This window comes from Carcharodon carcharias, chromosome 22, assembly GCF_017639515.1.
Source record: "Carcharodon carcharias isolate sCarCar2 chromosome 22, sCarCar2.pri, whole genome shotgun sequence".
Taxonomy (NCBI): Eukaryota; Metazoa; Chordata; class Chondrichthyes; order Lamniformes; family Lamnidae; genus Carcharodon; species Carcharodon carcharias.
The window spans coordinates 51,106,889-51,121,867 of NC_054488.1; the positions used below are offsets into that span (position 1 = coordinate 51,106,889).

General features: G+C 41.4%; 1 protein-coding gene across 2 annotated transcripts in view; it reads left to right on the plus strand.

Moving 5' to 3' along the window:
- Positions 1–14,979, plus strand: part of cyth1b (cytohesin 1b) — a 231,499-nt gene that overhangs the window by 43,799 nt on the left and 172,721 nt on the right. The window contains exon 1 of one of the 2 annotated variants that reach the window (XM_041216748.1): positions 1,393–1,665. The exons of the other annotated variant lie outside the window; for it this stretch is intronic. Within the exon in view, the coding sequence (XP_041072682.1) occupies positions 1,590–1,665 (76 nt within the window). The 5' untranslated portion in view covers positions 1,393–1,589. Of the gene's footprint in view, positions 1–1,392; positions 1,666–14,979 lie in introns of those variants that run through there. 2 annotated transcript variants of the gene reach the window in all.

A 14,979-nucleotide genomic window follows, 5' to 3' on the forward strand; every position in this document is an offset into this window, starting at 1 on the left:
TGAAAACAATATCTATATCTAAACTTATTTTTGTTACTCTATTCTATATATGGCTTTTTATTTAAAGGATATGTGGCTTTTTATTTAAAGGAGCATATCTATTGTGTGAAAATGTCTTATTTCTAAAGGAAAATATGTTGAATAGTATATCTTCAACTCTGCTGCTCCTGCAATCCTCCAGCAGCATATCATCAAGTTTCAAATGTGATAGTGGTCAGATAGTCAGCTGATGCCACTGAAGAAATGGGGCTGGGCTTTGAAGTGGCTGCCATGCAACGTTTCACTCCTGCCTTGCACAAAATGTGGTAACTCTAGTGCAAAAGAGCAGAACTTGAGCTTTGATAAGCACTCCTGCAGGTAACCAAACGTGAGAACAGAATCTTGGGAAAGAAACTTGATGACAGTTATTGAACCACAACTGTTATCTGCTCTTTGACTATTGTTTGGAAAATTTGACAAATGAATAAAGCTATTCATGCAATATTGTTCTGATTTTTTTTAAAGGTCATTTTTCAAAAAATTGAATTGTAAATGAGAAGAGAATAAAATGGCCTATCAGCCTATTCTTTAAAAAATTACATTATAAAACAAACCATTGATAGTAATGTGATACATTTATATCTTGTCAAAACTTCTATATTTAACCTGTCACATTGCAGTAGAAATGTGCAGACTTCTGAAATTCATTATGAATACCTGAGGGGCATATTTCTTATGGTTAAATATGATGGGTCAATGGTTTAAAACATTGCAAAAAAAATCCTCTGAAGATAGGATATTTTGTAGTGTGGCATCAATTGGCAGTAATGTGGTCAGTTGTAAAATAATACTTATGTTTTGTCAGTAAATTAGGGAATACAGTTCATTTTATTACGAAGCAGGAATCTTGGAATCACATTCGAAAGAATCTTTTCATTCTTTTGAAGAAACTTCTAGTTGTAATCACTTTTAAGTTGGTCTTTTTTTGTAACACTGGCTCTTAATTTCTGTCAGTTTTTTCCTTTTTCACAATACTGGTGGTACATTTTTGCAGTATGTTCATTTTATGTAATGGAACAGTGAGTTGCTAAGCAACAATGAACACTTGATGCTAAAAAGGTTTCGTAGGTGAACATAGAATCCTCATAATTAAAAGCCCCTAGAAGAAAATTTAATGGAATGCAGCTTGAAGAGGGGCTAGTGGGAGGTAGGGTTGAAGATAAAAGTAATTCACAATTATTTGACTTTATTGCTTAATTAGAGCTTAGATTGTGTTTTCTCCTGTGTGTACCTGATTGGCTGAATGAAGACTGAGAGGTAGGTTGTCAGGCAGTGACGTTGTAATACTTGGCAATTTGGAAATATTTAAGCCTTTCCTGGATGTGTGGCCAGTGAAATTCGATTACTGACAGTCTGCTGCAGTGGAGCATCAAGAGACTGTCATATGGTTTCTCTCTATATATAGTATTTCCCCATTTGGGAGAGAACTTCAAGACTCTGTCTGACTGCCAGAGAGATTAAATGATCCTATGAAGCCAGTGTGGAGAAAAGACCATATCCACTGAAATAAATGTATTTGCTGGCTTTTGGATTATAAAACATTGAACCGAATGATGGGGACTGTTAGTGAGCTCTGTGCGTCTAGCTTCCAGGCTTTCCTGTGTCCAAGTGTAAATGTAAAACCAGGTATGTCTGAACAAGGCTTCAAGCTGAAAAGTAGCCGTTAGCCAGTACTGTAAGAATCAGCACTTTAAGTGGTGGTTTGAAAGTGAATAAAAAACAGCTGACCAGATAAAATGGACATAACATAACGTAAACCTCGCTGAAACCCGAAACACCTTTATCTGTGTTACTCTGAACTATCTTTCAGCATGATTGTTTAGTCTTAAAAGTGTTTAAAAATATCTCCTGTTAGTGTATATTGCGAAAGCATTGTACTGTGTATATGTAAAACCTGGAGGTCCATAGTAACCAAGAAAATGGAAATCATGTGTTTGCTATTAAAGAGTAGTTTCGTGTGTCTTTAAAATTGCTTTGGAAGAGATAATATTAAAAAATAAATTAAACTGTGCGATTGTATTTACTCCTGAAATTCTGCAACTTTTTTTTTCTAAAGCTCTCAGCTTTTCAGATGACTTTGAAATTTAATTCCAGTGGTGACTCTGTCATTATTGGTTTCTATATACTCATCTGGAGTTTTGAGCAATAAAACATCTGGAAACCTGCTGGAAATATAAGCACTTGTTATTTTTCCATAAAATTTCCTTCCTGTATTGGCTTGCTAACTCTAATTTTTCCTCTCAGTTTGTAATAGAATTATGATACTTAGAAATTAAGTATTGCTCGTGCCTGCATATTCGCTGTGTTGTGCAGAAGAAAGCTGAGGTGGTATTGATTAGCTTTAATGAAATGTGCTTTGTTAATTTGAATTTCATAGACCAACATTCATAGTAACAGGGAAAATGTATTGTATTTGGATTGATTAGTCAAACACTTGAGTTTTGCAGTAAATATTCTGTGGCTAGTCATCATTGTATGGTATATTTTATAAGATGTCAAAAAACACATGCTTTTGTCTAGATTTGGGTGAGTTTGTTGATCCTCAAGTATGTGCCTAATTGACTTCCATTATATTAACAGATAGTAGACCATATGGCAGTTTTAAAGCAGCTGCGATGCAGTCGGTTGCCCCTTGAGGAATGATAGTTCATGTCAACAGGATTCCATAGAATCATAGAATGGTTACAGCAGAGAAGGAAACCATTTGACTCTTCATGTCCGTGCCAGCTGACTGGAAGAGCAACTTAGCTAGTCCCACTCTCCCACCCTTTCCCTGTAGCACTGCAATTTTTTCTCTTCACATAATCATCTAATTCCTTTTTGAAAGCCACATTTGAATCTCGCCTCCGCCTTGAAAGGGAGAAATTTGCAGGGTTATGAACAAAGATCACAGGGAGTGGGAATAATTGGATAACCCGAACCAGCACAGACATGATGGACTGAATGGCCTCCTCTGCTGTATGCTTCTAAAAAAAATTAATTCTCTATTCCCTTCCCTCCTCCCAATTCTAGAATAGTTGAGAAGGCATTTAACTAGCTATACTTTTAAATGTTTAATTCCACATATACCACTAAGAAAAAAATTACACAGCATGTTTAGAAAATGCCTTTTATCGAAACTCGTACTTTATACTTATCAGAAGAATATTGCAGGGAATTCTAATATTCTGAAATAATGGTTGATTAAAATATAATACTGTGCTTTATAATCTGGCAGCATTCTTTCCGCCTTGATCCTTTTGAATATGATGTTGTTCATTCATTTAGTAGATTACTCATTTGGACCACGAACAAATTCAAATATTAATTTGGGAAAATAGAACCTGTTGAGGATTGTTGCCTTCTGCCAGTAAATCCAAATGCTGTGTGTAAAATGCATGCTTACTATTAAAGTCTGTTGTGTTTGTCAGTACTAATAGTGAAGTAGGCATCACTCAGCTGATTAAAGCATGAAATGTTCACAGCAATTAGCTTCAATTAGCTTTAGGATTCTGTTCTTAAATGTTACCTACATGTTCAGGCATTGCTGTCATTGAAATGGTTGCATATGCAGATGTGTTGTGAACTTATGCCCTACTATTTATGAACTTAAAAGAGCTGGTCACTTCACATTGCACAGCCAATTTCATTACATGATTTAAATCATCTATTCACTTTTGTGGTTTAAACTATGATTGTAAGAGATGCAAAGTAGATTAGAAGTTTACATATGCAATGCTGAAATCCTTTCCCAAATAGGAGCATTTCATAGGGCAGAATCGTCCCATATTCGCACAAGGGTGGTAGCAGGTGGGAGAAGAGTTGTTTTGCCAGTCAGCCGCAATGGCGGGTTTTCGCACTGTCGTTCCATTGCTGCCTCATTAATTATACAGCCACAGGAAACATGCTGTCTCACTGGCGGGTGACCTCCGAATTGCCCACCACCCCATTACCTTACCAGTTCTTCGTGCAGGGCGCCATATTTAAACTGTAGCTGCGTGCACACTCCTCAATGCTTGCAGCCCAAGACACCTCTGGTGAAGACATGGACCAAAAAGCCAAGAGTACAGCTCCCCTGATTCAGTGATGCATCCCTGGGGTGCCTTCTAGAAGCTGTGGAGGCCTGCTGTAATGTGCTCAGCCCCCACTGTGGCCACAGGAGGCCCATCAATCTCACCACTTCAGCTTGGCAGGCAGTGGCAGAGGCAGTCAGTGCACACTAGAAGTCAGACGAACAGTGCAGAAAACGGGTGAATGATCTCATCTGTGCTGCCAGGGCAAGGCAACCATCTTATCACACTAAACTCTCTCACTCTCAATACCATCACACCTTCACTGGCACCTCTCTAACTGCCAGCTCAAGGGACATCACCACTCACTCTCTCTCACACACCCTCACATCTTCATCTGGCCTCATCTCCTATGGAGACTGCCTCCTCAGCCCTCACCATCTTGAGGCCACTTACACAAATCAACATGTGCCCTCCCACGCACCCTGGTATACCCCTCGCCCTGTAGCCTCTGCCCTTGCCTGAGGCCACTTCTCTCCCTTCCCCAAGCAAGCCCTAGCCCTGCAGCTGTTGAAAAGCCACCCCCGCCTTACGGCTGGTCAGTAGGTAGAGACCAGCCAGTGAGCCCCTCTAAAAGTGATGTGGTGCTGCGTGCAAAGCCCGGTGATGATGACTGTGAGTGCTGCCAAGGTAGTGAAGCAAGATAGGCAAACAAACCTGAAGTCCTGAGCGAAGTGCAGATTGCCAGGTGCAAGCTGCTTATCTACAGTTGTCAAAAACATCAGCGTGGTGCCTGGATAATCCAGTGTGGGGATGTTGATTCCAGCGAGCAGGGGTTATAATGAGATGGTAAAGTATTGAAATTAGGTTCTTGACGTGCGGTGATGGGAAGCACAGCATGCCATTGACGGGTGGAGCAGTTGATCACAAACTGGTTTCACAACGGCATGAAACTGATTTCTGGCTGCCTTGCTATATTGTCCCCACCTGCCCGATGCCAAAGGGGTCAGAAAATTCCGGCCATAGTTTTAATTGAGACCTGCGTACTACCTACGTAATCGTTGCAACTCCCAACTAAGTAAAGCTTGTGCTGAGCAGGAATGATAACTGTCAAATGTGAAGTTCAGATTACAACATCTATCAGTTAAAGAGACTGAAGATTTTAAAGTTTTTGAGATTCCATCTTGAATTTAGAGTACTTGACTGGAGTTTGAACTACTGGGTTGGGATTTGTTGATTGCTTTTTTTTTTGTACATCCTGTGTTTTCTCTTTTTTGCAGTCTCTGCCAATCATGACGCGACCTTCCTATGCCATTATCGCACCAGAATGTAATTGTAAAGATTTCTCCCCTATAGAGTATAATAAACACTGTTGATGGTAACATTAGTCAATCACTGAGCTTGACAGGTCTTACTTGTTTGTAAAACACCCCACTCCTTTCCAGCCCCTTTACAGAAAAGCATTACCTTTTTACTGAACTGTAAAAAGATGTTTTTTAAATTAACATCAAAACCCCAAAGTTCAACTGTCAAACTCCCGATGAATGCTCCTAACCTTCTTCCCTCACATCCCACTCTGCAGTTTTTTTTTCTTTCATGAGGTGTGGGCATCGCTGGCTCGGCCAGCATTTATTGCCCATCCCTAATTTCCCTTGAGAAGTCATTTATACCGCTTCCCCACCATGAGTGTTGCTAGAGCTCAATCACCCTTAGATCTTTCAAGGCCAGACTACACTCTTCACAAGTATTTCTGGATCGCCTATGCTCCCACACTCCATTCACCACAATTGTTCCTGCATCCAAATCTCTCTCTTTCCCTCCTGAGCCTTCAACCTTTCCTTCCATCCCATTCTCCAACCCCAGCTTCTGACATCTTCTGGATGAAGTCCCAAACTTCTCTATCATCCACCCCATATTTAGTAGCTTTTTGACAGTTTCCTGAGCCTCCCATCTGGTGTATTTTGCTTCCCACCTTGCTAAATGAAAGCCTCAACTGGGCATAAAAAATACCATGCACTAATTAAAGAAGAGCAATATGTTCAGGCAGTCCTGGCCAATATTTATACCGTAACCAATAGCATTTAAAGAGATTATGTGCAATTTGTTTAATTACTATTTGTGGGATTTCACTATGTGAAAATTGACTGCTGTATTTTTCTATATTATAATGGTGACTAGACTTCAAACGTACTTAATTGACTATGAAGTGGTGTGGGATTCCTCAGGTTTTCAAAGACACTATATGGCATTTGAAAACAGATGTAACTGTGCTGCTTAAATGATTTGGTGCAGGACATGACATTGAAACCTCTTGTGGCTTGTTTGACTTCTTCAGAACTACATATCATAATTTGAAGCATTGGGTTTGGAATTCATGCTAGAAATATTGAGAATGTCAGTAGATTTTGTGCTGTAATTGATTAGATCACCTTGAAATGATTGAAACCTTTAAGATCCTGAGGGGTCTAGACAGGGTGGATGTGGAGAGGTTGTTTCCTCTTGTGGGAGAATCTAGAACTAGGGGTCACTGTTTAAAAATAAGGGGTTGCTCATTTAAGACTGATGAGGATTTTTTTTCTGAGAGTTGAGAGTCTTTGGAACTCTCTTCCTCAAAAGGCAGTGGAAGCAGAGTCTTTGAATATTTTTGAGGCAGAGGTAGGTAGATTCTTGATAAGCAAGAGGGTGAGAGGTTATCGGGGGTAGTTGGGAGGTTGCAATTAGATCAGCCGTGATCTTATTGAATGATGGAACAAGCTCAAGGGGCCGAGTGGCCTACTCCTGCTCTGAATTCATATGTTCATAATGGGATAAAGTGATTGCAGAAAAGTTGTTAATTCCTGATTAGAAGGATAAATCCCCTTTCCAAGCTACTTTGTTCTTTATCCTTCTGTCACTTACCTCTCTTGCCTGGAGAGTGTCCAGTTGACCATCCAGATCTCTCTTGATGGTGATCAGTGGACAGCTTGTTGGGAAGTGGGTGATAGTGATGTGGATTGTGGGCACGCACACACCCTTATTGCACATTCCTGTGATGATGGAGCTGAGATTGGTAATTCCTGTTCTTGGAGCAGTGCTGTCTTTCGAGTTTCTTTGAAACAAAGCTTGTTAACTTCATGTGTGATTATATTATTGCCTCTGAGTTCCTGAAACATTGTCAAAATTTTGTTTTGGATTAAAATCTTGTTCGAAAGATTTGTGTATCAATGTAGGGATTTATTATTTGGAGCATCTTGGCTACAAAGAATGCTGTCTAGTTGTATTAGATAGCTTTCCAGAGTGGACTACAGATTTTACCCATTTAACTTTTTGTTTTGATACTGGCTAATTATGTTAACCCTTTCCATCTCACTGTGATGACATTTACTCTCCTCATCAAAGGCAAAAGAATCAGCTTTTGTTCTGCTTATGTTCTCATGGTACATATTTGTCTAAATCGTATGCTTAAATTCATTTATGATCAAACATTTACAATTTGTAAAGTTAAAAGCAAAAGTAGACAGACTGCTTTTAAGAGGAGATTCTGTCCTGTATATTCAGAATTGAGGATTCCGTTTGATGTGTGGAAACAAGGCTGTGTGGAGGCATATCCACATACACAAACATTTGAAATAGGAGCAGAAGTAGGTCATTCAGCGCTTCGAGCCTGCTTCGCTTTTCAGTAAGATCATGGCTGATCTGTTTGTATTTATAATTCCACATCCCCATCTACCCCGATAATCTTAGATTCTTGTTTGGCAAGGGAATCAATCTACATGCACCTTAAAGATATTCAGTGACCCTGCCTCCACCACTTTCTGGGGCAGAGAGTTCCAAATTTGCACAACCCTCAGAGAAAAAAATTGCACCTCATCTCTGTCCTAAAAGGGTGGTCCCTAATTTTAAAACAGTGCCCCCTAGCTCTGGACTCAGCTACAAGAGGAAACATCATTTCCATGTCCACCATGTCATGACTGTTGAGATCTTATATACTTCAATCAAGTCACCCCTCACTCTTCTAAACTCCGGTGGAAACGAGCCCAGTCTGTCCAACCTTTCCTCATAAGACAACCCACTTATTCCGTGTATCAATCGATGGCGTAGTGGTATTGTCGCCGGACTAGTAATGCTCGGGTAATGCTCTGGGGACCCAGGTTTGAATCCCACCACGGCAGAATGGTGGAATTTGAATTCAATAAAGATCAGGAATTAAAAGTCTAACGTAAAGACCCATCTGGTTCACTACCTCCCTTTAGGGGAGGAAATCTGCTGTCCTTACCTGGTCTGGCTTACATGTGACTCCAGACCCACAGCCATGTGGTTGACTCTTAAATGCCCTCTGAAATGGCCTAGCAAACCACTCAGTTGTATCAAACTGCTAAAAAGTCTAAAAGGAATGAAACTGGGCAGACCACCCGGCATTGACCTAGGTACAGGAAATGACAATGGCAAACCCAGCCCTGATGACTCTGCAAAGTCCTCTTTACTAACATCAGGGAGCTAGTGTCAAAACAGTGTGTTGTCTCACTGACTAGTCATGCAACAGTCTGACATAGCCATCCTCATGGAATCATACCTTACAGATAATGTTCCAGACACCATCACCGCCATCCCTGGGTACGTCCTGTTGGACATGGAAACAGACCCAGCAGAGTTGGCGACACAGTGGCATAGAGTCAGGAGGGAATTGCCCTGGGAGTCCTCAACATCGACTCCAGACCCCATGAAATCTCATGGCACCAGGTCAAACATGGCAAGGAAATGTTCTGCTGATGGCCACAAATCCAGCCCCCCCCCCCACCCCCCCCCGATGAATCAGTGCTCCTCCATACTGAATATCACTTGGAGGAAGCACTGAGGGTGGCAAGAGCGTATAATGTACTCTGGGTGGGGGACTTCAATGTCCATCACCAAGAGTGGCTTGGTAGCACCACTAGTGACCAAGCCATCCGAGTAGCGGCTAGACTGCATCTGCGGCAGGTGGTGAGGGAACCAACAAGAGGCAAAAATATACTTGACCTCATCCTCATCAACCTGCCAGCTGCAGCTGCATCTGCCCATGACAGTAGGAGTGGCCACCGCACAGTCATTGTGGAGACGAAGTCCCGCCTTCATTTTGAGGATGCCCTCTGTTGTGTTGTGTGGCATTACCAATGTGCTAAATGGGATAGATTTCAAACAGATCTAGCTGCTCAAGATGGGCATCCAAGAGGCGCTGTGGGCCATCAGCAGCAGAATTGTACTCGGAACACAGTCTGTAACTTCATGGCCTGGCACATCCCCCACTCTACCATTACCATCAAGCCAGGGGATCAACCCTGGTTCAGTGAAGAGTGCAGGAGGGAATGCCAGGAGCAGCACTAGGATTACCTAAAAATGAAGTGTTAATCTGGCAAAGCTATAAACACAGGACTAGTACGCCAAACAGCATAAGCAGCAGGTAATAGACATTGCTAATCGATCCCACAACCAACGGATTAGATCTAAGCTCTGCGGTCCTGCCATATCCAGTGATGAATGGTGGTGGACAATTAAACAACTCACTGGAGGAGGCAGCTCCACAAATATCCCCATCCTCAATCATGGGGCAGTCCAGTGCATCAGTGCGAAAGACAAGGCTAAAGCATTTACTACAATCTTCAGCCAGAAGTGCCGAGTGGATGATCGTCTCTGTTTCCTCCATCACAGATGCCAGTCTTCAGCGAATTCGATTCACTCCACGTGATATCAAGAAACTGCTGAAGGCACTGGATACTGCAAGGGCTATGGGCCCTGATAATATTCTGGCAATAGTACTGAAGACTTGTGCTCCAGAACTTTCTGCGCCCCTAGCCAAGCCGTTCCAGTACAGTTACAACACTGGTATCTACCCAGCTATGTGGAAAATTGTCAGGTATGTCCCATACACACAATGTAGGACAAATCCAACCCTGCCAATTACCACCACATCTTTCCCCTCGATCATCAGTATTGTAATGGAAGGGGTCATCAACAGTGCCCTTATGCAGCACTTGCTTAGCAATAACCTGCTCACTGACGCCCAGTTTGGGTTCCGCCAGGGCCACTCAGCTCCTGAGCTCATTACAGCCTTGGTTCAAACATGGACAAAAGAGCTGAACTCCCGAGGTGAGATGAGAGTGACTGCCCTTGACATCAGGCAACATTTGACCAAGTGTGGCATCAAGGAGCCCTAGCAAAACTGGAGTCAATGGGAATGGGGGAAAACTCTCCACTGTTTGGACTCGTATCTAGCACAAAGGAGGATGGTTGTGGTTGTTGGAGGTCAATCATCTCAGTTCCAGGACATTGCTGCAGGAGTTGCTCAGGGTAGTGTCCTCAGCCCAACCATCTTCTGTTGCTTCATCAATGACCTTCCATCCATCAGAAGACCAGAAGTGGGGATCTTTGCTGATGATTGCATGATATTCAGCACCATTCGCGACTCCTCAGATACCGAAGCAGTCCATGTCCAAATGCGGCAAGACCAGGACAATATCCAGGCTTGGACTGATAAGTGGTAAGTTATAGTTGTGCCACGCAAGTGCCAGGTAATGACCATTTCTAACAAGAAAGGATCTAACCATTGCCCCTTGGCATTCCCAACACTGAATTCCCCGCTATCAACACCCTGGGGGTTACCATTGACCAGAAACTGAACTGGGCTAGCCATAAAAATACTGTGGCTACAAGAGCAGGTCAGAGGCTAGGAATCCTGCGATGAGTAACTCATCTCCTGCCTCCCCAAAGCCTGTCCACCATCTACAAGGCACAAGTCAGTATTGTGATGCTTGGATGAGTGCAGCTCCCACACACTCAAGAAGCTTGACAACGTCCAGGACAAAGCAGCCCGCTTGATTGGCCCATATCATCTAACATTCACTTCCTCCACCTCCGACGCACAGTAGCAACAGTGTGTACCATCTACAAGATGCGCTGAAGGAATTCACCAAGGGTTCTTAGACAGCATCTTCCAAACCCACGACCACTACCATCTAGAAGGACAAGCATAGCAGATAGATGGGAACACCATCACCTGGAAGTTCCCCTCCAAGTCACTTACCACCCTGAGTTGGAAATATATCGCCATTCCTTCACTGTTGCTGGGTCAAAATTCTGGATCTCCCTTCATAACAGTGCCATGGGTGTACCTACACCACATGGACTGTAGCAGTTCAAGAAGGCAGCTCACCACCACCTTCTCAAGGGCAACCAGGGATGGGCAATAAATGCTGGCCCAGCCAGTGAAGCCCACATCCCGTGAATGAATAAAAAAAAACCTCTGAACCACCTCCAATGCATTTACATCCTTCCTTAAATAAGGAGACCAAAACTGCGCATAGTATTTGAGATATGGCCTCACCAATTCCCTCTACTACTGAAGCATAACATTCTTCCATTTATGTTCAATTTCTCTCATAATAAAGGATGTGACTCATGTACGAGAACACTTAGACCTCTTTGCACCTCGGAATTCTGCAGTCGTTCTCCACTTAAGTAACAGTCTAATTTTTTTCATTCTTCCTGCCAAAATGAACAACTTCACATTTTCCCACATTATACTCCATCTGCCAGATTTTTGCCCACTCACTCTACCTACCTATATCTGTCTGCAACCTCCTTATGTGCTCTTCACAACATATTTTCCTACCTATCTTTGTGTCATCTGCAAATTTAGTTACCATGCCTTTGCTCCCCTTATCTAAATCATTGATATAAATTGTAAAAAGTTGAGGCTCCTTCAAAATTCCCCTCATTACCTCCTGGCAATGAGAAAATGACCCATTTATGTATACTCTGTTTTCTGCCAGCCAGCCAATCTTCTATCCATGCTAATTCATTACCCCCCATACCATGAGCTTTTATTCTCCGCAACAACCTTGGCACCTTATCAAATGCCTTCTGGAAATCCAAGTACAGCATGTCTACAGGCTATCAGTTATCCACAGCGTAAGTTAATCCTTCAACGAACTCCAACAAATTGGTTAAACATGATTTCCCTTTCATAAAACCATGCTGACATTTCCCAATTACCTTGAGTTTTTCTAAGTGCCTAGCTATAATCTCATTAATGATTGATTCTAACACCTTCCACATGATTGATGTCAGGCTAACTGGTCTATAGTTTCCTGTTTTCTATCTCCCTCCCTTCTTGAATAGAAGAGTTATATTTGCTTCTTTCCAGTCAGATGAAACCTTTCCAGAATCTAGTGAATTTTGGAAAATTAACACTAACTCACCTGCTACCTCTTTAGCCATCTCTTTTAAAATCCTAGAATGAAGTCTAGCAGGACCCGGAGACTTGCTGCCCGCAGCTCCAACAGTTTGCTCAGCAAGGCTTCCCTTGTGACTGTAATTTCACGAAGTTCCCCTCTCTCTTCCACCTCCTGATTTATGGCTGTTACTGGAATTATTTTGTATCCTCTGTAGTGAAGACAGAAGCAAAATATTTGTTAATTTCATCTGCCATTTTCCTATTATCTGCTATTAACTCCCCACCCTCGCTCTGCAGAGGACCAACACTTAGTATTTTCCTTTTTAAATACCTGAAGAAGCTCTTGCTATCCATTTCTCCATTTCTAGCTAGCTTCCTCTCATACTCTAATTTCTTTCTCCTGATTAACCTTTTCATCATCCTCTGCCATTCTTTATATTCTGACCAATTATCTGACCTGCCACTCATCTCTGTGCAGTTATATGCCTTTTCCTTAAATTTGATGCTTTCCTTTACTTCTTTAGTTAACCGAGGATGGTGGATCCTCCCCTTAGAGTATTTCTTTATAGGTGGAATATACTTATTCTGAAATATCCCCTTAATGTCTCCCGCTGCTCCTCTGTTGATATATCCTCTAGTATTCCAGTTCGCTTCAGCTAGCTCAGCTTTCATGCCCACATAGTTGCCCTTATTTAAGTTTAAAATACTAGTCTTAGATGCACTCTCCTCTCTTTCAAACTGGATATAAAATTCAATCATATTGTGGTTGCTGCTACCTAGGGGTGCCTTTACTCTGAGGCCATTAATTAATCCATTCACATTACACAATACCAAGTCTAATATAATCTACTTTCTGATTGGTTCCTGAACATGCTGAACTAAGAAACTGTCTCAAACATTGTATGAACGCTTCATCAAGGCTACTACTGCAAATCCGATTTTTCCAGTTTATATATAGGTTAAAATCACCCACGATTATTGCCGTCCCTTTATCACATGCACCCAATATTTCTTCTTGAATACTTTGTCCTACCTTGTGGTTACTATTAGGGGGCCTGTAGATCACTCCCACTAGTGACTTCTTTCTCCTAATATTGTTCTTCTTTGCCCAAACCAATTCTACATCTTGACTTTCTGAACAAAGGTCATCTCTAACTAGGGCACCAATGACATCTTTGATTCACAGTGCTACCTCTCCACCTTCACCTAGCATCCTATTCTACTTGAATGTCATATACCCCTCAATCTTTCTCATCCTGCAGCCGTGTCTCCGTAATGGCTATCAGGTCATATTTATTTACTTCAATGTGTGCTATCAATTCATTTACTTTGTTATGAATGCTACGTGCATTCAGATACAGAGCTTTTAGTTTTGCCTTTTTGTTATCTTTGCAACTTTTAGTCTTGACTGTTGGTGCATTCTTAGGCTTTTTCTCTCTTTCCCTTCTTGCCATTCCGTGACCCTCATTTCCTATATTACTATTTTGTTGTCCTGCTTTGACTCTACCCCATGAGTTGCAACATCTACCCAAGTTTGATCCCTCACCAACGCCACCCCGCCAACCCCCATTTAGTTTAAAGCACTTAGTTTAGGTATCAAGATGATAGAATATTACTGCACTATAAACCAATCTGTTCAGTACTTATGACTCACTTGAGATTTGCCCAGTAATGTATTCATACCTTGCTTTGTTTGTATTTCTGAATAACCTCACTTGCACATCAAGGTGACCGATTATTTGTACAAATATACAACGAAAGTATTTCTGGGAACTAAAATAATTCAGCTCCATAAGGAGCTGTCTGCAGTGAGATTTTGAACATTTAGATATCTATTTATGTCTTAGGAATAGACAGTTATATTGCAGGAAAGATGAATCAGGGTTGATAATCCTTGTATCCACTGTAATTGATTATAATTCAATCGTGCAATAATTCTTATCTGTGCAAAAATAACAAGTGCTGTGTACATAATTGTACCTGAAAAAAGCTTTTAATTGACCACTTTTAACTGTGTAGTGATGGGAATCCTGCTGGAACAAATGGCTGATGTTGCTCAAACTTAAATAATAAATTTGCATCAATCTATTGGATTAAATGGTCACTGCTTTTATTTTGCCCTTCAGTTGTGGGGATGAGGCTCGGTTCCTTCATTAGGAATGTGACAGGTGTTACATTGGTTCCCTTAAAGAGAGAATGGAAACTCTAGTCTCAGCATGCAGACACATCTGTAAAGTAGTCACAAGATCCAATATGGCGACTTGCATGCGCACACTTGTTCCATGCTAGATTTGTACCACCTGTCATATTAGTTTGGGTTCCTCTGTAGGCATCCATGGCTGCTGGAAGAATCATTGAAAATCCTCAATTATGTTTAAATAAGAGTTGTACACTTATTTGAGGACCCATTTGGGAAATCCGTCTGCTACAAAACCTAACCTGCTATTTGATAAACTTGCTCATTAATTTGTGGTACTAACAGGCACCAACAATGCTTCAACAGTGATATTTAAAGGGTTCATACGTTCCATATAGGTTAGTTGTTGGTTTGTTCTTTTAGACTACTGAATGTTTGATCAAATTTCCATCTGGATACTATTTTAAGATATTGTTCCAGTGAGCGTGAGTAATGCTATATGTGGTGTGGAAATCCAGAGGGTTTTTGGACTATCTCCTGAAAGTGTTCTCATACTACTTACCTTCATTGATCTTGGGAGTTAATTAATAATTCAACATTTAATTATTTGAATATTGGGAAGACTG